We start from the raw sequence: 21,472 nt of genomic DNA, 5'->3' as shown, positions 1-21,472 counted from the left end.
GGATCAAAGGATCCCAGAGAACAAGCAAAACACATCTGCTTTGTTGTCAGAGCCTATTAGCAGTGTCTTGCTGCCATTGCACAATAATTTGCCTTTCTTTAACTGGCAGGGAAGCCAGGACAAAACACCTCCTGCATCCTATTGATTATTCTATACTATATGCATGCACAGGGGCAGCTAGTTGCTCTGGTGTTCTTGGCAGCTATTAATGGGAATTTCATCATCAGAGTAAGGGGACTTTGGTGGTTTGGGTTGATTTTGCCACTAGGAAGCCACAGTTTTCTTCAAGAAGAAATTTGGAGGTCACTGAGCCACAGAAAACAGCATTCTAGAAATCTGCAGACCAAGTTCAGAAAGACTGAATATGTTGGCTAAAGACCCCTGAAATATTTCTAAGAAAGTCTGAAGTTAAGGAGAAATGGATGTTTGGGATCCTTCAGTGATAAATATTAGCCAACACTTTGGCTTTGTGTTGTGCACCTAAAGACAATGAAAACTGTTGGACTGGCTCATCTGAGCTCTTTTGATCTCAGTAAAGAATCCTTCAAGCCATAGGAAGTTGGCAATGCTCATTTCTGCTGGCCAACCTCAGGTTATCCAGTACAGCCATTTGCCCAGGCAAGCCAGAGCAATGGTCACAGCACCAAGGCTGACAGAGCTCCAGAAGCCTTTGTTGGACAATGCTCTCAAGCACATGCAGTGACTCTTGGGGTTACTGCATATGGCCAGGAGTGTGACTGGTTGACCCTGATGGGTCCCTTCCAACTCAGCATATTCCATGCTTCTATGAGCCTTATTCACACAGTGAGGGAACTTCATATTTCCTTCAGTTTCCACTCTTATGGGGTTTTACCTTTATAGCCAGGCACAAAAGGCTTTTCCTGTTTTAGGAGGTGAAATGAAGATCATTACCTTGTGTCCTGGTGACAGTCCTGAGCAAGCTTCCCTGCCACGTGTGCCAGCCTCTCAGCCCTGGCTGTGCCTGCCAGCTTTGTGACTCCAATTCTCTCCATCAGGGACAGGAGGAGCTCGGCCCCACACTTCCGCACCTGGGCGTGGCAGCTCCTGGGAAGGAGAGAGCAAACCCTGGGGCACAGGGAGAAGGAGCAGCAGCCGCACAGGCCTTGGCCAGAGCCTGCTCCCTGTCCTTGCTGGGGGAAGGAGGCCTGGCTTCTCCCTGCAACTTTAGACACCGCTAGAAGGTTCTGTCCTCAGGTAAACACAAAGCTAGCATTGTACAGAAGGACTGCCTGCAAGGCAGAGGGAGGAATTCAGTCTCCCTGCACTCTCTGATACTCAGCTCCTTTCACAGTATTTACTCTGAGAAAGATTAAGGAAATAGATTACATATGAATGATTTAGAAATTAAGGACACTTCATGCTGACCCATCAGAGGGCACCCAGTACACAGAGCTGCAGCAGGACTGAGGCTCTTTCCACCCATGATCCCCAAATCTGCAGACCTCTGGGAAGAAACAAATGCAGGGAAAACACATTGTGGGCCATGAAGTTGCAGAATATCCAGCAATGCAGCCTGTTTCTTCTGTGAGGCTTGGCAACGGATACATCTGAATGTTTTACCCTATTCCAAAGCTGAGGAAAGGAGGGACAGGCAGTTTAGCCAGGCTGTCCTGTTCTAGAGAGTGTCTCTTGGGAATTATCAGGCCCAGCACCAATATTTAAGGCAGCATGTGCTTCAACTGTCCCATGGCAGTCAGGCTGTGGAGGTGCCTTTAAAGTGATTCATCATCCCAAGGCTAACATGAAACATGAGTTTGAATAGAAAGTAGAGTTCTATGGCCAGGACAGTCATACAAGACTCCTTTTGGCAGGAGCTGCACCTGCTGTGCAGGCTGTGCCACACCCAGCAGATTGTCCTCCATGTGCTCCACGCCCCAGCAAGTACCCTCCTCCTTTCTCAAGCTAATGGCATCATGAGGAGACATGGTTTTCCCAGGGCCCCTGTGGTTAGTGCTGTGAAATACCAAACACCACTCACAGCTGCAATTGCAATTGTCCCTCTTGCCACAAAAGCACAAGGCTCTATCCTCAGCCTTTGCAGGCACTTTCACTTCCCCACCAGTCACCACAGCTAGGAAAATCTGACAGCCTGGGAGAACTCCAGGAAGCAGCAGGAAGCTGAGTCAGAGGACCTTTCATTTGGGTATCAGGAAAAAGGTTTTTCACCCTGAGGGTGCTTGGGCACTGGAACAGGCTCCCCAGGGCAGTGGTCACAGCACCAAGCCTGACAGAGTTGAAGAAACATTTGGACAACAATCTCAGGCACTTGGTGTGACCCTTGGGTTGTTCTGTGCAAGGCCAGGAGTGGACACAATGATCCTGATGGGCCCTTTCCAACTCCCCATATTCTAAAGTTCTGGGATTCTGAGAACTAATAGGCTGCAGGAGGGCAGAAACAGGTGACAAGAAGAGAGAAATGATGTTGATTGGAGAATGAAGTCACTGAGTTCACAGAAGATGCAGCATACAGGACCCTTCCCTCCCACCATTCCCATTCTCTGTCTCATCCCTTCTCCCTCCCACACACTAGAAGGTGAAGAATGTCACTAAAAGAAGAACAACCTACTTGACTCCCATGTCCATGAGAGCAGTCATTGCTCGTGCAGGAGTCACATTCTCCACCATGATCCCCAGGGTCTGACTGGCTGCTTTCTGAACAAATTCTGGGGAGTTGGACACCATCTGCAGAAGGACCCGAGCAACCTCATCCACCTCAGAGTCCATGTTCTTCTTCAAGGTCACAAAGAGCTCTCCCAGAGTGACAATTGCAGAGTAGGACACCTTGGAACGGAGGTTGGCCACCTGGACAAGTCATGAGGGGAAACATAAGAATCACTTTTAAAAGAAAACCAGTTGCCTTCAACAGAAGTCCTAGAAAATGACAACACATCCCACTGTGTCCAGAGGAACATCAAAGTACAGTAAGAGCAGGAGAGCACAAGCACAGAAAGGCTTTTACTCTGGCACCAATTTCTGGTCTCAGACCTGCTTACTGCAGGCCTAAAAAAATATATTTCATTAAAGTGTTCTACTTAACCCTTCTAAAATGTCCACAGCTTTGATTTTAAGCCCTTTGACTAGAAAACTGAAGCAAGGGCTGCTTTCAAATCATAAAGGCACAAATCATAAAGACAGAAGAGTCAGGTGCTCCTGTTCAAAAAACAACACCAGCAGCTGAAGCACTCAGCCGGGGAACAGAAAACACAGGCTCAGACCCAGAGACCAATTTGCAGTGTTGAATTACAACTTGGGCAGAGACTGGGACTCTGGCAAATAACCTCATTAGTGTCTCAGTTTCTGCATTTGCACATTGCATTATAAAGGCAACACACTCAAAGACACGTGTCAGATACCCGACCTACCAGTAAATACAGCTACATGTACCCACAGATCCCACAGATAGCTGACAGACATTAGAAATAGAAGGTCTAAAAGCAGAAATGAAGGCAGACCCTGAGCACACATGGAGATGAACAAGCACATACCTACTCTACACACCATGTATGAAGTATGTGGGACAATTCAGAACAATGTTCTCACCTCGCTGGTAACTGCCAAGCAAACGTCATGAAGTCTACACAGCAGGACCTCTGAATGGGACCCAGCCAGGTGTTTGATGTTGTAGAGTCCCTTCTCCTTCAGCTCCCTGAAAGGCAGAAGATTGATTTTTCTCTCCACCAAGGCAGCACCTGCTGAGATTATCAGGCTGGCAGCTCAGTCAAATAATGGGAGGTGCTTTTTAAGGAGTACTTAATTTAGTTATGGAAAAGGTTGCCACAGGATGATGTGGCTGTCAAAAGCCTACACAAATCCAAGAGGTGAATAGAGGGGTTTCAGAGTGGCCATTTAAGCAGACAGCCTTTCTGAAATCTCTGGCACATGATGCCCCCCTGGCACTGCTTCCTAGAAGCTGTAGACCAGACCAAGCTGCTGTTGCTCATCACCTCCCTGTGCCTGTCCCTGAGACACAGTCCCACCTGGTTGTTTTTGGGGCATTTTCCTTCTTTGTCAGCTCCAGCAGGCAGTTCAGCACTGAGAGTCTGCACTGGCACTCTGGAGCTGAGTTTCCCCTCTGCCATCTAGGCCTCTCTCTGTCACCCCCTCCACTCCACCTCACATATTCCCCCAAAAAGCAGCAGGATGTCCCAGAAGATTCCACCCCTAAGCAAGAACTGTTGAAACTCTGGCTTTTCCCAAAACCCCCTACCTAAAACAACCCCCACAACAGCAACATGTTATTTAAAAGGTGCAAACAACTCTGTCTCTCAGCACTTTGTGCAGGGCCTCAGCTACAGGAAGGAATGTGAGGCATCAGGGCTGCAGCACAGGGCTGGCGACTGATCCCACGGGCACCCCTGAGCGTCATCCGGATCCCCCACACCTGCAGAAGCTCTCTGCACCTCACAGGGCACCCAAGAGAAATGGGGAAGGGAAAGCAGAAGATAAAGGACAAAACAAAGGTGACTGCACAAGGAGATGCATTGTGGCAGATTTTTCATGCTCATCCCAGTGTGAATGGAGTCCTTACCCCTGTGTGAATGAAGTATCTACCGGGGAGTGATCAAAAGGACATTAAAAAGAAAACCAATATCACCTAACATTTGTAGGGTTATCACCTCTGGGCCTCCTTCTGCCTGTGTATAATTTTGGGACACATGGTGAGTGTTGACAAAACATCTCAGGCCCATATGAAGCAGTGAGAAGGAAAAAGTTGAATTCCAAAAGTGCAAGATTCCTAGAGGATTGTATTTCTTTTTCCTTCTCTTCTGCCATGAGCCCTTCAGGAGTAATGAGAGGCTGAGGGACTGGACAGCACAAGTCCCTGGAGGAACTCCCTGGAGCTGCTTCTGGGACTCCCATGCAGGAGGTCACAGGGAGACGCTGTCACCTGCCATTGCTGTCAGCAGTGGGGGCAGAGAGGAATCTTACTCAGTCCCACTGGGCCAGTGGCCCAAGGCACCCAAATCTCTACACTCAAAACTTCTGCCATCCCCTCAAGGTTTCCATTGCAGCTCCATGGAACAACAGGCAAAGCGAGGAAACAGCACGGAGCTGCTGCAGCTGGAGCAGTGCTGCAGAGCAAGGCCAAGAAAAGGCTGCTCTCAAATCTTTATCCTCTCACTGCTCTGGAGTGGTTTCACGAGTGCCCTTTGTCCACTCTGGGCTCTCGGGGCTCAGAGGTACTAGCAAGACACGATTCTAACCTACGTTAATGCCAAGAGGGACACAGAGTGAGCAAGGCCTTTCTTACCAGTCATCGCTGCTGAGGAAGGAGAGTGCCTCCAGCAAGGAGTGCTGTGGGTCTGGAGAGGCTCTGTCCTTCTGCCCATGCCCACGGAGCGGCTCCTCTCGGCGCTGGGCACCAGTGGCCGTCTGCGAGGTCACTGCAAGGAGAGGGTCGGCCATGGGCGCTGCGGCCCGGGCAAGGCACCCCGCCATGGAGCGGCCTGCAGCCCCATCTCCCAGCCAGGGTTCCCTGTGGTGCCAGCTGGCACTGGCTCAGAGACTTCCCTGCTCTCTGGCTCCTGGGGCTCCTTGCTTTCTCCCAGACCCCCAGCTGGGCACAGCTCCAGGCTAAACCTGACAATTGCCCCGCAGCCCCAGCTCCTCAGGGCCACAGGTGCCACGGCCAGCGGCAGGTTCCTGCGCCCGCAGAGCTCCCGCTCCCTGCCAGACAGCGCTGAGCAGCAGCACTCGCTACCCAGGAGGGAACCCCTCAGTGCCCCTCTTGTCTCAGCACCCTGATTTCCCCAGCCCTGAGGACAGGGGCCCTCTGCAGCTCCCTGAGGAGAGACCTGCAGCTGCCTGGAGACAGCACCAAGCCAAGCCTGAACAGGCCAGCCCTGCTGGGCCCGGCTCAATCCCCACGGAGCAGCTACCAGGGAACAGCCATACCTGACCCTTCCCACCTGACAGCGCCTCTGTTCCCACAGACTGCAAATATTCTAGACAGCGGGCAGCTGAGTGCACATACATTTTAGTATCCCTACTATTGTGAAGGGAGTACTTTATGGATGTTGTTCTTTCCAAACATCATCAATCTGTACTCTTTCAGAGGTGCACACTGCCTGTATTTCAAAGATGCTGAGGTGAAATTTGTCATCTAATGGATGTGTTTGCAAACTCAGTAGGTTCTAAGCTTTCTCTTGTGGAAAAATGTAATTTCCAGACTAGACAGTTGATTAAAAAGGTTTCCAAATGCACTCTGAGGATAAAAATATGCAAATACAGATCCACATTGTTGGCAGACTGTGAGAGTCTGTCCGAAACTTCCCTCATTTTTTGCCTCTCGATCGTCATGAAAGCCAAGACCACCGGGGAAAGGGAAAGATCCTGTTCTGAAAATCCAGGTCTGTCTGGTCCACCAAGCCAGATTATTGCCTACGGGTGTGTTTGCTCAACTCATGGAACACTGCACCCAAGAAGGGGCAGTGTGCTCTCCTTCGCCTGCATCACCTAGCAACGCTAGTGCTGGAATTTCTCCACCCTTCTGACTTGGCTGGACTTTCTCTCTGGAATGACCTTCCCGGAGGTCACCACAAAAGGACCCTCCATTCACCGTACATCAACCACCGTGACAGAGGGACTGAGATGGGAGAAGGTTCTCCCCTCAAGGACTGAGACGTGCGACCCCTACGTGGAAAAGCTCCCCTCTTTTCCCAAAAGGACTGAGACTGAAATCCCCACTGTAGGGTGAGGGAAGGTATGCGTGGGGACCAGAGCAAGTTTTGCAAGCGACCACTGGACCGAGAAGACAATGGTTCCTGCCTACGACATCTGCTGCTGACGACACCTGTTCCTGATGGACTACTGATGGACTCCTTGTACCCTTCATCAATAGACTATTTTGAAATGGGTCCCCTTCCCCCATTTCAAAAGGACTATAAAAAAGGTTAGAGCTGACTGATACCTTTGAGATCTCCCCTGACGTGAAGACGACAGGCCTCTTCGTCGACCGGACTTCGAGGGACTTTGTCATCCGCACGTCTGGTAGCTATACACCTCCTTGCCCTCCCTCTTTTCCTTTTCTTTTCCTTATTCTTTTCCCTTTTTCATTCCTCTCTCTCTAACGCATCTTCTCTATGGCTATTTAATAAAAGTACATGTATTTTGATTTTACTGCAAATCCCCTTGTCGTGTCAGTTTTTGCACCCTGAGATCAGTGAAAAAGAACCTACACGAATCACGTCCTTAGGACGGATCGTGTCACAGACACACTCTCTTGCTGATCAGTTGACCTGGGTTTGCCTTAATTAAATTTTATGGTAAGGAAAAAAACTTAGAGGGTATGAAGAAAATCAGATGATAAATGCATTTCTTAGGAAACCCATTTGTCATCAAAAGCACTGTCAATCAAAAATTTCATGTTGTGCACTAAAAAGCTCCTTTTCTAATGTGTAGATGAAAACATTTGAGCTGTCTACAATGATGGAGTATAAATATTGCACAGAATCTAGATTAACTGCTCTAGACTCTATAGGGTTTCTGTGCTACCTTGCATGCTCTCACAAAGTATGGAGGAACCATAACAAGAAAAATATTCAGACAGGAGCTAATCTGGATGTCACTGAGGTACCCCAGCCACTGACACCAGTGATGTCACTGCAGAAGTCTGTAGACATACACATCTGGATTCAGTATGAATGGAGAGCCACCTCAGGCTAGTTCTGGTCAATTCTGAACATGGAAGTAGTATCACTAGAAAACAGCATTGAAGTATCACTCCTAGCTACCATCTTCTTATCTCACCCTGCTTGGGATCACAGCACAGGCAGGCTGCCCACAAAGGAGAGACAAGAGCCACTAGGGACTGTCTGCTGTGTATTTCCTGCAGGCAGCAAACAGCCTGGGAGCAGCAGGCAGCCCCTCCTGGTGTCATCGGCTGCACATGGCCGCTGTATTTGCTGGGTGACACAGGAGGCACTGCTTGTTCCCTCTTGGCACTGCAGGCTGTGGGATGGCAGCAACGAGGAGCCTTCGGGCACTTCTGGGAGCAGCAGCAGCACGACTGCACCAAGCTGCTGACTGCCCTGCAGAGACAGCCCTTGCTGGCATAGCAGAAAAGCTGGCTGCAGAACTGGACAGCAGCACAGGCAGTGGGCCAGATGGTGAGTGAGCAACTGATGGTGGTGGTTCTCGCAGGTGCACGGTGAGCACACCCTGGCAGACTGCCCTGCAGCTCACCCTGCAGCCACAGCTGCCTCCTGGCACCAGTGCTGTAGTTTGGACTATCCGGATGGGCAAAAGCCAGAGCTCAGTCCTTTACACTACTTGATTCAGCTCAACTTTCCAACAGAGCTCTAAGAACCACTGCTCCAGCACTACCAAGCTGGAGTAACTCAAAAATAGATTTGCTGTTCATTCTCAGGACAGACTATGGACCCAAGATCCCAGCTGTGCTGGCTGAGGCAGGAGGCAGTTTGTGCTCCTTGTGCAAGGAAAAACCTGTGTGGAAAAAGCTGCCATGGAGCAGGCTTACCTGAGGAGCTGCGTGGGAAGCTGCTATCCCCATGGATGATGGGCCTATTGGGCAGTAAGGACACATTGTCCTGCTTCTTCAAGACCTTCTTCTTCAAGGCACTACCAGGGTGTTTTCTCTGCACTCTAGAAGCTGTGCCATCAACAGGTGGGAGGCTAAAGCCTGCAGGGACCAAAGAGGAGCTTCTAAGTGCAAGGCACTAGATAAGGTAATGATGGAAAGGGTGAGAAAACTTGCCAGAGCTGGGTAACATCTCTTTGTTATCCCAAAGAACTTCAAGTATAACAATGGCACACTAATATGGGAAAAAGAATCACAGATTCCTAGAAGAGTTTGGGTTGGGTTGGAAGGCACCTTTAGGCACTATCTAGTCCAACACCTGTGAGCAGGGACATCTTCATCCTGATCAGGTTGCCCAGGGCCCCATGTAAGCTGGCCTTGAACACCTTCAAGGATGGACCAACAACAACTTCTCTGGGCAAACCCTTCCAGCTTTTCATCCCTTTCCTTTAAAAAAAACCCCCTATAATATCTAATGTAAATCTACTCTCTTCTAGCTTCAAACCAAATTGCAGCAATGCTTCCCCTGAGAAACAAGGAAACCCAGTACTGCTTTGCTTTTAATTTCCTGTTCCAGAGGCTGGCAGGGGAAGTTACCAGAGAAAGTGCAGATAACCTTGCGTGCTGCCCTGGGGCTGAGTGCTGCCTCCTGAGGGCCCTGCTGCCGCCCTCGGGCAGCGCTCACAGCCCTGCAGGCAGAGCCCCTCGGCCGGGATTCAGTCGGGAACGCTGCTTGCTCCCGGGGCTACAGCAGAAGCACTGCCTGGGGGCTTCAGCACAGCTCTACAGCACCAGCTCCTCAGCAGGGAGTGGCAGGAGAAGGATCTCTGGTGTTTTCATGAGAAGGAGTTGCATTTTGTTTCTTCCAGGTTGCACCCTGGCTGAAAAGCATTCTTTTGAATTCACCTTGCCTGAAGACTGCTCTCCAGGAGAGAGTCTGAAGCTCTAGTGTGCTTTGCAAGACAGAATTTTCTACTCTGAAAGACTTTCAAGGTGAAGGGGGGAAACTGATATTCTGTTACTGACTCACTGAGGCCATAAGCAAGACACTTCATGCCCCTGTATTTTTCTTTCAGAAACAGAATTAAATCCCAAGCAAGCTTCCACTCAAATGCAAGTGGAACAGTCCCCCAGTCTGATTGCAACACTGCAAAGGGCAAGCAAGTGGTCAAAAAGGACCACCACAAGTGTAGCCACCACTTACTTGCTTCAGCTTCATCCCCGGGCTCAACTGTCTCCAGAATGGGCTGCAAGGATGTTTTCCTTTGCCTCCTTTTCTTCATCTCTCTCTCCAAAATCTCTGCATCCTTCCGCTCTAAGTTCTTTTGAGCCAACATGCACAATGCAGCACGGATCTAGGTGCAATGGAAATGCATCATAGACTGTAAGGAGAGATACATCAACCAGACACAACATCTCCTCAGGAGCACAGAGTCCACAGAGTGCCATAGATTTCAATGCAGCTCCATATCCATTCCAAAAGTTTCAGAGGAATGTCTCCCGTCCTCACCTTGGCAATTACACACAGCCAGGTGGAACATTTCTGTGCCACAACCTTACACTGCTCCAATTGCAGCCTATGTCAGGAAGCCCTGCTTGAAGCATGAAGGTCATAGGAGTGCTCCAAGACAGAGGAAGAGCTGACACGGCCAGTGAGCAGGCAGTTCAGTTCCTACGGGCCATGGCAGGAGAATAAAAACCATGTGCAATATCCAGCAAGGAGGGGTAATTAGCTGTTGCTTAACACTCATGGCCAGGAATTGCAGCTGTTTCTCACTTCCTGGCTTCTGAAGGACTCAGCTCTAAAGGACTCTGAAGGACTTGGTCTCTGACATCAGGAGACCAAAATGGGGAGTCATATGAAAACAAGCTGCAGAAACACTGCTGTTAATGAGCAGAAAACTTGAGAATGAGAGGGCTGTGACATACAGCCAGAAAGGTAACCAGGAAAAATCAAACTCTCCCATTTTCTTTTGCAGCCTTGCTTACACACAACATTAGAATCTTTGCTTCTCTGCTTCCGAGGATGCACTTTGCTTACATTCACTGATGTGTAGCTTATTCTGTCATTCAGAACTTCTCTAAAACAGCCTTTGCACATAAAGAATGCTTCTGACATGACCTTAGCACCATCTCCAAACCAGGCACCTTGGCACCACTGGAAATAGCCAAGCAATTGCTCTCTAGTTGTCAAATATATTCCCAAGAGAATCCACATTGCCCAGGAGAGGATGATTATGATTTTCAGTGACATTTTGGGCCAAGCACTAAACCACCACTGGAAAGGAAATCTGCTCATCCCTGTCCTTCTCCCTTACCTTTCCAAAACCTTCCCTCAGGTCTGTGTCACTCGTAAGACCAGGATCAGTGTGATGATCCATCTCCTTGGCCTGGCTCAGTGGGAGGCCTGGAAATGAAAGCAAAGGTTTGTGTAAATCTCTGGCAGATGTCAAGCCCCCAAAACCACAATGCTGGACAACAGGCAAGACAGGTTCCAGATTGCAGAGCCCTCAGAAGACACAGAGACTGTGACTGAGAGCAGCAAGGTACAATGCCTAGACCCTCTCCCAAGGGATGGGCTACTGGCAGCAGACATGACATTACTCTGCTGGCCAGCAGACTGAAACCTGCTGCATGATGAAGGCCCCAGCCCCTGGATGCTGGAGAGCCTCTGTGTGATAGAGAAGGGCAGAGATGGAGATTGCTCTTGACAGCAATTCTTATCTGCTCTTATTCATGATGATATTAGTAAACATCTTCTTTTGGTTCCTAAAAGTCCCAGGTTCTAATACCTGGATGCATTTAGATCAACATTTTCTTCTCTTTGTTGGAATATTTTAGAGGACATGCAAAGAAAAACTTAGCATTGCAGGAGTGTTACCCAAACATGAACTGTGTTCTTGGCACTAGATAATTCATTTTCCCCGAGGGTTTCCTTCTGAACTGTATGAGACTGGGCCAATTTTGGGCCAGCCTGACTAAAGGCTGATTTTCTAATTGCAAGAAGAACAATGGAGCTCATTCTGAAATACTCTCCAACAGAGCTGTTAGAGCTAAGAGAACTAATTCTTTGCATGGTTTCACAGAGGGTAAATTCATACAGCAGCCAAGCAGTTTGAGAGGAATCCCTGTCCTAAAATGGGATTCCTTCACCCTGTAGAATGCTTCAGTCAGTAATAAAAGTGAGACAGCTAAGGATTAATGATATAGGTCATTTCTAGGCCAGAATGAGTCCAGAAAAAATGTCACCTTCCTTACTGAGCAATACTTCTCCCTAGCTGCATTAAGCATTCCAGCTGCACATCAGCAATTAAGGAGTCATTCCAAAGGGGCCGTACCCAGGATTTGCCAGAACTAACCCTGAGCAAAGGGACCAGGGGAGCTGATTCCTTCTTCTGCATCAGCAGAATTATTTCTTCAAGTCTCATCTGTCCTATCATGACACAGCCAGAGATGGCAAAGGAACAACAACAGTGTCATTGGGGCTTTCAACTTGAAAGCATTGGCTGAGCCAGATGCACCAGAGAGTGCATTTTGTCTGGCACAATGCCACTTGTCAGGGATCAGGCAAGGCAGGGAGGGAGGACAAGGCAGAAGGCATCTCCTCCCCCAGCCTCAGCCTGCAACACTGACACAGGCAGAGAGCCAGGGAAGAGATTTGTCATGGTGAACCTGCCATAGGTGGCTTTGGGCTTGTGCTGTCACAGGATGACAAACTCAGACCCTGCATAGCATGCATCCATTTGGAAGGCTCCTTCTCCCTGACAGGAAAATTTATAAGGACATTCTGTCAGAGGAGGTTTCTCTATTTCTGCCAATACAAAACCAGGCAATGTCCATTAATGTCCATCCCGTCTCAAAGGGTTCAGCTCAGAAAGTGCCCCAAGGAAAGGTTTTCTGCTACAAAAGCAGGAGGAAGAAGTGGGAACATTTCTCATTTTGTGCTAAATGCCTTGTTTTCCTTACTAATTGTGACATTAGGAAGGCTGCAGGGAGATAAAAGGCATGTGCAGAATGGAGAGGAATATTTCCTTTTCCTGCACTGCATTTCCAGGGCCACAAGGTACCACTCCAGCTCCTGCCACACAACACTTCAGACTGCAGGAATTTTCACTGCACTGCCAGAGACTACTCCCAGTGACTGAGCCCGTCAAGCAATTGAAATGCATTTAAAGAAATTTTTAAAAAAATGTGTTTTAATCAAGCTTTCCAAATGTCACCTCTGAGTCAAGACCAAAATGGTCATTTTAGGACAGAAATGCCCTGTACCTACCTGCATGTTCAGAGTTCTCCTCCTTGCTTCTGCTGCTGGATCTTGGCCTGCAGAAAATGGAGGACAATGAATATATGAGGAGGTAGAAAGAGAAGGGAGGGAATGCCTGTACCATGAAAGGAGGAAAACCGCCAGAGCATGGGCACTCTGATGAAGGAGGAAATGCAACACAGAAACACACCAGGATGCAAAGCTGATTCATTGTCCTTAAGCTTTCCATTGCAGGAGTCACAGAGAGCTGGTGAAGCTCTGTGTGAAACAATAGCCAAGTCCAGCAGATGACTCATCTTGAGGTGCTTTGAAGCCCTGCCTCCTCTTCCCCACCACCACCTCTGCTCTTGGCACATTGGTGTTGGCTTTGACATTGTGCTGGGTCATCATAGATGGGCAAAATGCCTAAATACATGGGACACCTGGCTGTGCAAAATAACCACACTTTGGGATGGGAACACACAGGTGAACAGCACACTGTAGCAGCAGCAGACACCTTGGCTTACCTCATCTCCTGGGACTCCTGGGATTCCAGCTGCGGAGAGCTTTGCAGAGAGCCCACAGCACTGCCAAGAGAGGGACTTACTGCCTTGCCTATGGGGGGTATCAGTGGTGGTCCCAATGACCCCTTCTTCATATCCCCTCCACTGGAATACAGCAAGGAAGCCTGCAAAGAGTAGAACACAGTGCTCAGATCAAGCATGCAGCCTTGTCCCCATTCATGCCTCAAGACATTTAGATGTGCATTTAACTGTGACCTGGCAGGAAAAGACAAGGCAAACTGATGGAGCAGCTTGGCCTAGGATGGAGAATGTTGACCTAGGAAAGGGAAGTGGTGAGGGAGATCCCAGGGCACACATTTTGCACCTCTCCCCTTGAGCTCAGTTTTCTACATTCCCTGCTGTCATTCACATATTTGACATCAAAATGTTCTGAGGTGCCACTGCCTCCACCTGGAGGATAGGGTGTCATGGTAATGGGTTTAGATCACTATTCTCTCCCTGCCCCTTAGGTACCTCACAGCCAGTGCTGATCTCCAGTCATGTCCCCACAAAGCCATTCTGCAGGAGGCCAAAACCTGCTCTTCTCAAGCCCCTCATTTTTTCTGCTGCTGCCTTTCCCTCCTACACTTTCCCAGCAGTCTTTGAGCCCAGACACTGCTGCTGAGCTCTCGGGATGCTCACTGCTCTCCAGCCCCCACACATCCACCATCTCAGCCTCACTGGCATTTAGGATGTTCAGCAGAGCTCCCTGCCCTGCTGCTCTCTGCAAGGTCTCTGCCTGCCCAAGTTCCTCCAGGGCCCCCATGCCATGGCCAGGAATGGGAATGGAGGCAGCAGGGGCAGATGCACACCCTTTGTTTGTATCCCATCATTTTTGGGCCAGCTAAAGAACCAAATCAGGACCTGTTCAACTTCAGTGAAAGGGACAGTCCCAGTCAGGGAAAAGGTCTGAGAGCTCTGCTGACAGCACAGAAACTGGAAATTGACCACACTGCACTTAGCTTGGTCTCCTTACTTTATGTCCTTGTCCCTCTGAACTCAGCTCCTCTTCTTTTCTCCTGCCCTCAGCATAGCCAATGCCATCTTTCCCATTCTCCTGCTCTCCGCTGCATATCAGGCTTGGCTTGGTAGAAGGAGAGCTCTTCTGGATGGGAGGCAATGGCTTGGAGGGAAGGAGCATAGAGGGACTGGCCAGGGCAAACCTCTTGGCAAGAGGGTAGCCAGACAGGCCAGCAAAGTGGAGACACAAAATATAAGTGAAACCAAAATGCAAACCCAAAGCATTTGAAGCTCCATATCTCATGGGATACATTCCCTGCAAACTTCTAATTAGCTGCCCAGGGAAACATTCCCTTGCTGGCCGACACTGGAGGCAGGACAAGGGAAAACCCTGACCCACTTCCACAGAGCCACCACAGGAACACCCTGGCCTCTGGGCTGCCCTGGGACAGCAGGGAGCCCAGAGCCCTGTGTTCTCCAGCAATGGCTCAGCTGCACATGCACCCTCCTGCTCCTCTGCCTGCCCCACAGCTGAGCAGCCCTCCAGCTCCACAGGCACTGGCAGCAGCACAGCTCATTGCAGGGGCACATGCAGGGCACAGCTGTTCCCTGGCAATGTGCACAGGCTCTCTGGGCTGCCACAAGACCCTTCCTCCCAACAGAGATTGGCCCAGCTCCCCCTCACCTCTGTGTGAGGCTGAGCCATGCTCACAGGGGAAGAAGTGAGTTAGGTGAATTCCCACCTTTATCATTAACACATCTAATGGGTGTGGCAGTCAAGGGGAAGAATTTTTAATTTTAGAGAAAATTTATTTGGCTTCATTTTTCATGGAACTAGCCTGCATTTAATTCCTATGAACAGTATGGAGCTGGCAAGTCTGAAGGGAAAAAGCGAAGGCTCCAATGATAAGAGGAGAAAATATTCCTTCCTCAGTCTGGCCTGTGAATCCACAGGAAAAACCCACACAGCTGTGACTGCTATTTCTGTAAACCACCAAGACCTGTCAGCAACAGGCAGGCCTTATTGGTGTTTCTGTAGCACTGTAATACCGTCCTCAGGGTTGGACCTGACCAGCAAGCAGAGGAAGAATGGGAAATTCATCTGTAGTGAGACCTGACATTGATGGCAAGGAAAGCAACAGGACTTGCGTCTCATGACCATGTCCAGTCTGTGCTCAGCTGTGGCCACAGTCCCTGTCCTGGCTGACAGTATGAGTGATTTGGCTGCTGTCAAAAAGGAGAAAGCAGAGTAAACTAATGACAGAATGTTGTGATGCCATGGGCATCCTTGTAGGATCATCTGTATCTGTCAGCCACCTACTCTGACCCAGAGCCAGCACTGAGCACCATGGAGCAGTTTTCCCTGATATATGGTGGGATTGTTTTTCCATTTGGCTTCAGCCTTTCAGCTCCTTCCTATCCTCACCTTTTCCTTCAGAGGTTTTTCCTTTTCCAGTAAACTCCATCTTTGAACCCGTGCTTCTGCCTGGCAGAAGGATCTGGGTTTGAATTTGGGAGCACTCTCAGTGTAGCCAGCGACAGGAGCTTGGTGCCCAGCCTCAGAACAAGGCCGGGTGACTCCGATCGCCAGCGCTCGGCACAGAGAGGCAGAGCCAGACGCGTCTGCTGCCGCTGCGGCCGTGCCAGCCACAACCTTCACAGCCTTCACAGCCCCAGCGTGGGGCTGCCCCTTTGTGACACAGTAGCCCATGGGGCTGCCCCTTTGTGATGCAATAGCCCGTGGTTCTCTCATTTCCATGGCTGCAAAACCCCACCCCAACTCCATCCCTTTCCCTTCCCTTCCCAAGGGCAGCCAGCCTTAAGCCCAGCCTGGCCACGCCTCAGGGTTTCACACTGTCTAGGAAGTAAACCCTCTCCAAAGCTACTTTTCAAGTCCTTTATTTCTGGAATTCCCACTCAGTTCTGGGTTGCAGCTGGTTGGTGTGGGAATTGGTTAATTTCTCTTCACATCAAACAAAGTGCTGGGACACAAACAATGGCACCAGGCGGTGGAAGTAAAAGCAGCTCTGCACTCCCCAGTAGATGAGCCCACAATTCAGCTGGCTGATAGCTTTAGGGAACAAATTGACCATCCAAACATTCCACTTTTGCTCTGCTTCATTGTTCCAGGGGTTTATTTCCTGCTTTCTTGATTGCAGAGACACCCAAACCCAACAAAAACATCATCTTCCTCAAAACATTTCTGACCCTGGCAGTTCCTGACAATTCAAAATTTTCTTCATAGAAATAGCACTTGGCAGGTCATTCTAAAATACTCTCCAACAGAGCAGATAAAACTAATCATGCTTGATTTAGCAGAACTAAGCCTGACCCACGGGACACGTGGTTCTGATCCCTTTTTCTGCATCTGCAAAATTATTCTTCAAGTCTCATCTCTCTTATCTATTCAAAGATCTCTGCATTAGATGCCCCCAGTGTTCAGTGGGCTGACATGATCAGTGTATCTGTAGGGTGTAAATTGGCCATGCAAAGCTCTCCGTTGTTGTGCAAGGGGTTTATTCCTGCTTTCTTTCCTGCAGACATACCCAAACCCAACATTACAACACCTGCCTCAAAACAATTCTCATTTGGACTGTCCCTGAAAATTCAAACCTATACTCAGAGTGTTTCCCTGTCCCCAGGGACAGGCTCCAAGGCTGGGCTCTCTCCTGCATGGAATGAAGAAGAGCTGCTGCCCTTGCCAGTGGCTCCGGGGTCTGGTGATTAGGGCTTTGAATGCAGCTTTTGTACACACACTGCCTCTCTGGGCCAAGCAGCATTCCTGGACATTGGCACCACCTCTGCAGGCCAACATCCTCCAGGCACAGCTGCAGGAACGAGATTGCAGCAAGTGCTGGCTGAAGGAGTCTCCAGGCTGCAGCAGCCCTTCACCTCCAGCGGAATCATCTTGTGCTGCCCTGGGAGAAAGCAAAGGGGGTGACGGGCTCTTTGCAGATGAGGGTCTCCTCCATGTGCTGCTGCTCGCTGGGCTGATACAGCTGCTGGTGCCCTCTCCTGCAGATGTACCAGGAGCCTGTCTGGAAAAATAACACTGCCAGTGCCAGTGCCAGCCACCCATCCCTGCCATGGCCCTGCCCACAGGGCGTCCTGCCTACCAAACTGCTCCAGTCAGGTGATGTCAGACACCATCAAAATACATTCAAACTATGCATTTTACACATTCTTTCCAAATCATGGCCATGCAGTCCACATGCTGGAGGCAGACTGCTCTTGGCGGAATGGGGGAAGCCCCAGCAGCTGCTCTCCCCATGGCTGGATGGCCATGGCAGCAGAGCCAAGTCTCTCACCGTGCCCACTGCTGCTGGGACCCAGTGCTTTGGACATGTTCTCACTGAACTCAGGCTTCTGCTACAGCAGTATTGTGCCTTCACACATTTGATAACTAAGAGTTGGAATGGCAAGGACTCCTTACAAGAGCTACCAAAAAAAAAAAAAAAAGGGGAGGGAGGGGGTGAGTGAGTTAGAATAGTTTGCTCCTTTTTAATACAGGCATAACTGGATTGAAGCAGGGACACTGGGCTAATCGTACTGGGGACTGGTTTGTAAGCCTTGTCTCTAGCAATTCCCACCAGTCTGCAAGCATTTTTTAGTAGAAAGGGGTAGATAAATTTTACTGCACATCCATGAGTAAGTTGAAGCCAGAACTCCAAGTACAAAACAAATACTCCCAAATTGGCCACCCATGGGGAAAGGAAGAAGAAAAGCAGGTGAAACAAGTGCCACTGCAACTGAATTGCCTGCATTCATCCCATGGTCCAGCCTTTGTGGACAAAAGCACTTCAATTCAAACACACAGCTTAAGAGCAAAGAATTCAAGTGTTTTGAAAGCATTTAAAGCCTGATTCCTATTACTTTCAAGGAAAGGTAGATGCTAAATTCCTTAAAAACACAAATATGTGTCTATTTGGGACTGCATCCTTCAAAGCAGGAATGGAAGTTCAGAATTGCAGAACTGTTTCCATTGGAAAAGGCCTTTAAGATCATAGAGTCTTCCCAATAACCTGACATCACTAACACTGCCAAGGCAACCACAAAAGCATATCCCAGGAAATGTTGTGAGATGAGACATCTTTCTTGTCTCCTTTGTCTCCCCAGGAGCCCCTTGGCAGGAGAAATGCCCACATGGGCTTTATCTGACTCCTTTCCAACCAACCCTTCCCTCACTCCCAGGTCTCATTTGCTCTGCAGGCTTCACTAGCTCGCTCAACCCAGAGGAGCACTCAGAGGAGAAAATGCTGCCTGGCGTGGGGCTGTCTGATCCCTGTCTCATCTTGATTCCATCTGCCCCATTCCCTCTCCCATCAAAGAGACCGAAGGATCCCTCACAACCCCACGGTACTGCAGCAGATCCCGGGCACGTTCCCTCCTCCGCTCCTTGGTGGCCCTGGGGAGGCTCCAGAGCCCTCCCTGTGTGCGGGACAGCTGCTGCAGCACCGCTGCGCCTGCGGGCCAGCAGCGCCCAAGGAGCAGCTGCGCAAGTTCAGAGTCTGAAACAGAATCCTCAGCGCACACAAATGACACCTGGCATTTCAGGGGCTGGCAGGAGAAGCTAAATCCATCTGCTCGCTGCCCCTGCTAGCCATAGCCACGGTGATGCAACTGGAAGAATTGCCCCTGCCCAGGAAGCTCTCAGGTAGAAGAGAGGAGAAAAAGCCACGTGTTTCTGAGCTGCTAGCTCCCAGTGCCTCAGGTTTTCCTTCCAATTTCCAAAGGGTTTGGGCTATTTTTACTGTTTCAACCCTTGTTGTGCACCCCTGTGAGTGAGTAAGAACCACAAACCCTCTCCCTCAAAGTCTTGAGGTAGTGACAAAGCAGAACTTGTTCTGGTGATTTTCTCACTTCTAAAAGAACTTCTAAAAGAACTAAAAGAACTCACTTCTAAAAGAACTAAAAGAACTAAAAGAACTTTTCTCCTGGTGATTTTACAATCCCGTGCAGACTCTGACAGCAAACCCATGCTGTAGAGGAAAGATTGACCTTGGAATTGTAGGGCACTTCCTGGGTGGGTGTTTGTCTTGGTTTGACCTGGAAGTGAGTTTTTGGAAGGGTTATGGTCAAACCAATCAGTGGCCAGATTTGAAATTGGCACCTGGTGTGGCCACTGGGATTTGGATACACCTCTGAGAACACACAGTGGTTAAAAGCAGAGCATTCGGAGAGAAACTCCGTCTTTGGAGTCCGGCAGGCAGGTGAGCTGGTCTGACGTCTTCCCCCTGCCCAGCTGCGTCTGGGTGGTGGAGGGGAAGGCCATGCGGCCTGTGGGGAGAGAGGCTGGAGCCCCTGCAAGAGGCAGGGGTGGAGGAGAACTGGGACGGTTTGGGCAGCCCCCCCGGGGAGAGAGTGATAGAGTCTGTGCTGGCTTGGAATTTGATATCTCCTGCTGGCACCACGGCCAGGAGGAGAAGCGCGGGGGCGCAAGGTGCCCAGCCGCTGGGAGACCGGGCTGAGCTTTTAACTCTTTTAGTATTGAAACAATGGAAGCTGTAAAAACACTGATCCTCCCCAGCTGTGAGTTTAGAGAGGACAGAGGATAAGAAAGAAGAAAGGGTTTGAGTAGTTGAAGAAAATGCCAGCAGATGCGAGTACCTTAGATGGAAGAGATGATTGGAGTGGCTTTATCTGAACTTTTCTCTCACATAGCCACGAGCGAAACAAATTTCTTCCAATAATGCAGAGACTGCACCTTGAGAGAGGCAGTTGGCCGGAAGCCAAGAATGATAAGGCCGCGAAGAGAAATAGAGAGAACAAAGACAAAGGGGGAAAGTGTGGTGGAGCCCTCTGCCTTCAGCGAAAGATCTCTGTTCCTGAGACCCAGACCCCAAGAGAATAAAAATATAGGGGGGACAGGTGTCCCAAATGGTAAGAGGCGGCCACTTCTTAAAACTGGGTGATGCATTCTTAAAAGGACCTAAGGAGCAGTTTGGATCCATGGCCGGTAGTGAGAGCGCTGGACATAGGAAGAAAATGGTCACCACAGCAGATTCTCTCGGGGCGGCTGCCGCGTGTGACACAGAAGCACAAGAAGTTCCAACTGTGTTTCCGAGAAAGGACCATGGTGCTAGAGGGAGACTCCTCTCCCCGGATGAACTGGGGGGAGCATGTGTGAAGGAGGGTATTGGACTGAGATTTGAATGTTAGAGGACTAGGGGGAGGAGGAGTGTTTTGGGAGTGTTCCATTGTGGATTGTTGTGTCTGTTTTTTTCTTTTTCCCTTATGTTTCTGTGTTGTAGATTATTCAAGTGTTGTGTTTATCCCTCCATCCCCAGGTGGGAGCCTGCTTTGTTCTGTTTCCGGGTCACATCTCACAGTAACCATTTTGAAAATACACCTTTCATGGGGGCCCTGGCATTGTGCCAGGGTCAAACCATGACAGGCATAAAGGCGTCACCTCTTGTTCTTCAATGAAATACTGCTCAAGTTCATTACTCAGAGCTCTAATTTGCATTCCTTTTAAAACCTGCTTAATTAGCTGCTATTCTCTGTTATTTTACCAAATGTCCCTTTTTTCTTGAGACTGTGTCTTTTTTTTTAGACAAGTCTCAGTACTCCATCTCCAGCAAAAGGTGTCACAACAACTCTAACATGGAATCATGACACACCAAGTGCTGCAATGATGACAGTGACTGCCACAAATTCATTTCACAGCAGCCTCCAATTTGGGAGCCAATCCCACCAGGAAGAATTTTCTCCTTTCTGCCTCTCTCCTCCTGATCTTTCTATCAAGGAGATTCCTGATGGTTGGATATCAAACCCAGCACTGCCAGACATTCCTGTAACATTCCTGCCCTAGAATAGCCCAGGTTCCTCCCTGGCCAGCAAGCAGATAATCCAAGGCTGTGTGGTTCTGCAGAGCCTCATTTGTGTTGGTTGGAGCTCACAGTATGTGCTATTGGACATTTTCACTGCATCACTTATTGTTTCTTGTAATAATTGATTTAGCTCTAATATAAATTGGGGGCAGCCATGCACAGCCAGGGGTTTCCATTTCCCCAGTGGGCCATTGTTAAGGGCTTGGAGCACACCTGGGAGATGGGTTCTCCATGGGGACAGGTTCCCATCTCCTCATTTTGTCAACTGCTCTTTTAACAACCCCTTCACCTGTTCAATCAATCCTGCAGCTTGTGG

General features: G+C 49.4%; 1 protein-coding gene and 1 long non-coding RNA gene across 2 annotated transcripts; both read right to left on the bottom strand.

Annotated features, from left to right (window-relative positions):
- Positions 1-881: 881 nt before the first annotated feature.
- On the bottom strand, positions 882-5,460 carry LOC135288467 (TOG array regulator of axonemal microtubules protein 2-like). Its single transcript, XM_064401856.1, has 4 exons — positions 5,273-5,460; positions 3,562-3,667; positions 2,588-2,823; positions 882-1,065 (listed from the first exon to the last, which is right to left on the bottom strand). Exons 1-4 carry the CDS (start codon positions 5,458-5,460, stop codon positions 909-911), a joined length of 687 nt encoding a protein of 228 aa, XP_064257926.1. The 3' UTR covers positions 882-908.
- Positions 5,461-7,072: 1,612 nt separating this feature from the next.
- LOC135288514 (uncharacterized) lies at positions 7,073-9,911 on the bottom strand. Its single transcript, XR_010351582.1, has 3 exons — positions 9,765-9,911; positions 8,501-8,662; positions 7,073-7,107 (listed from the first exon to the last, which is right to left on the bottom strand). It is a non-coding gene; the product is annotated as an uncharacterized LOC135288514 (long non-coding RNA).
- Positions 9,912-21,472: the final 11,561 nt, after the last annotated feature.

Source organism: Passer domesticus, chromosome 33, assembly GCF_036417665.1.
Source record: "Passer domesticus isolate bPasDom1 chromosome 33, bPasDom1.hap1, whole genome shotgun sequence".
Classification (NCBI taxonomy): domain Eukaryota; kingdom Metazoa; phylum Chordata; class Aves; order Passeriformes; family Passeridae; genus Passer; species Passer domesticus.
The sequence above is the reverse complement of the archived record's forward strand: the minus strand, read 5'-3'. Positions and strand labels throughout refer to the sequence as shown.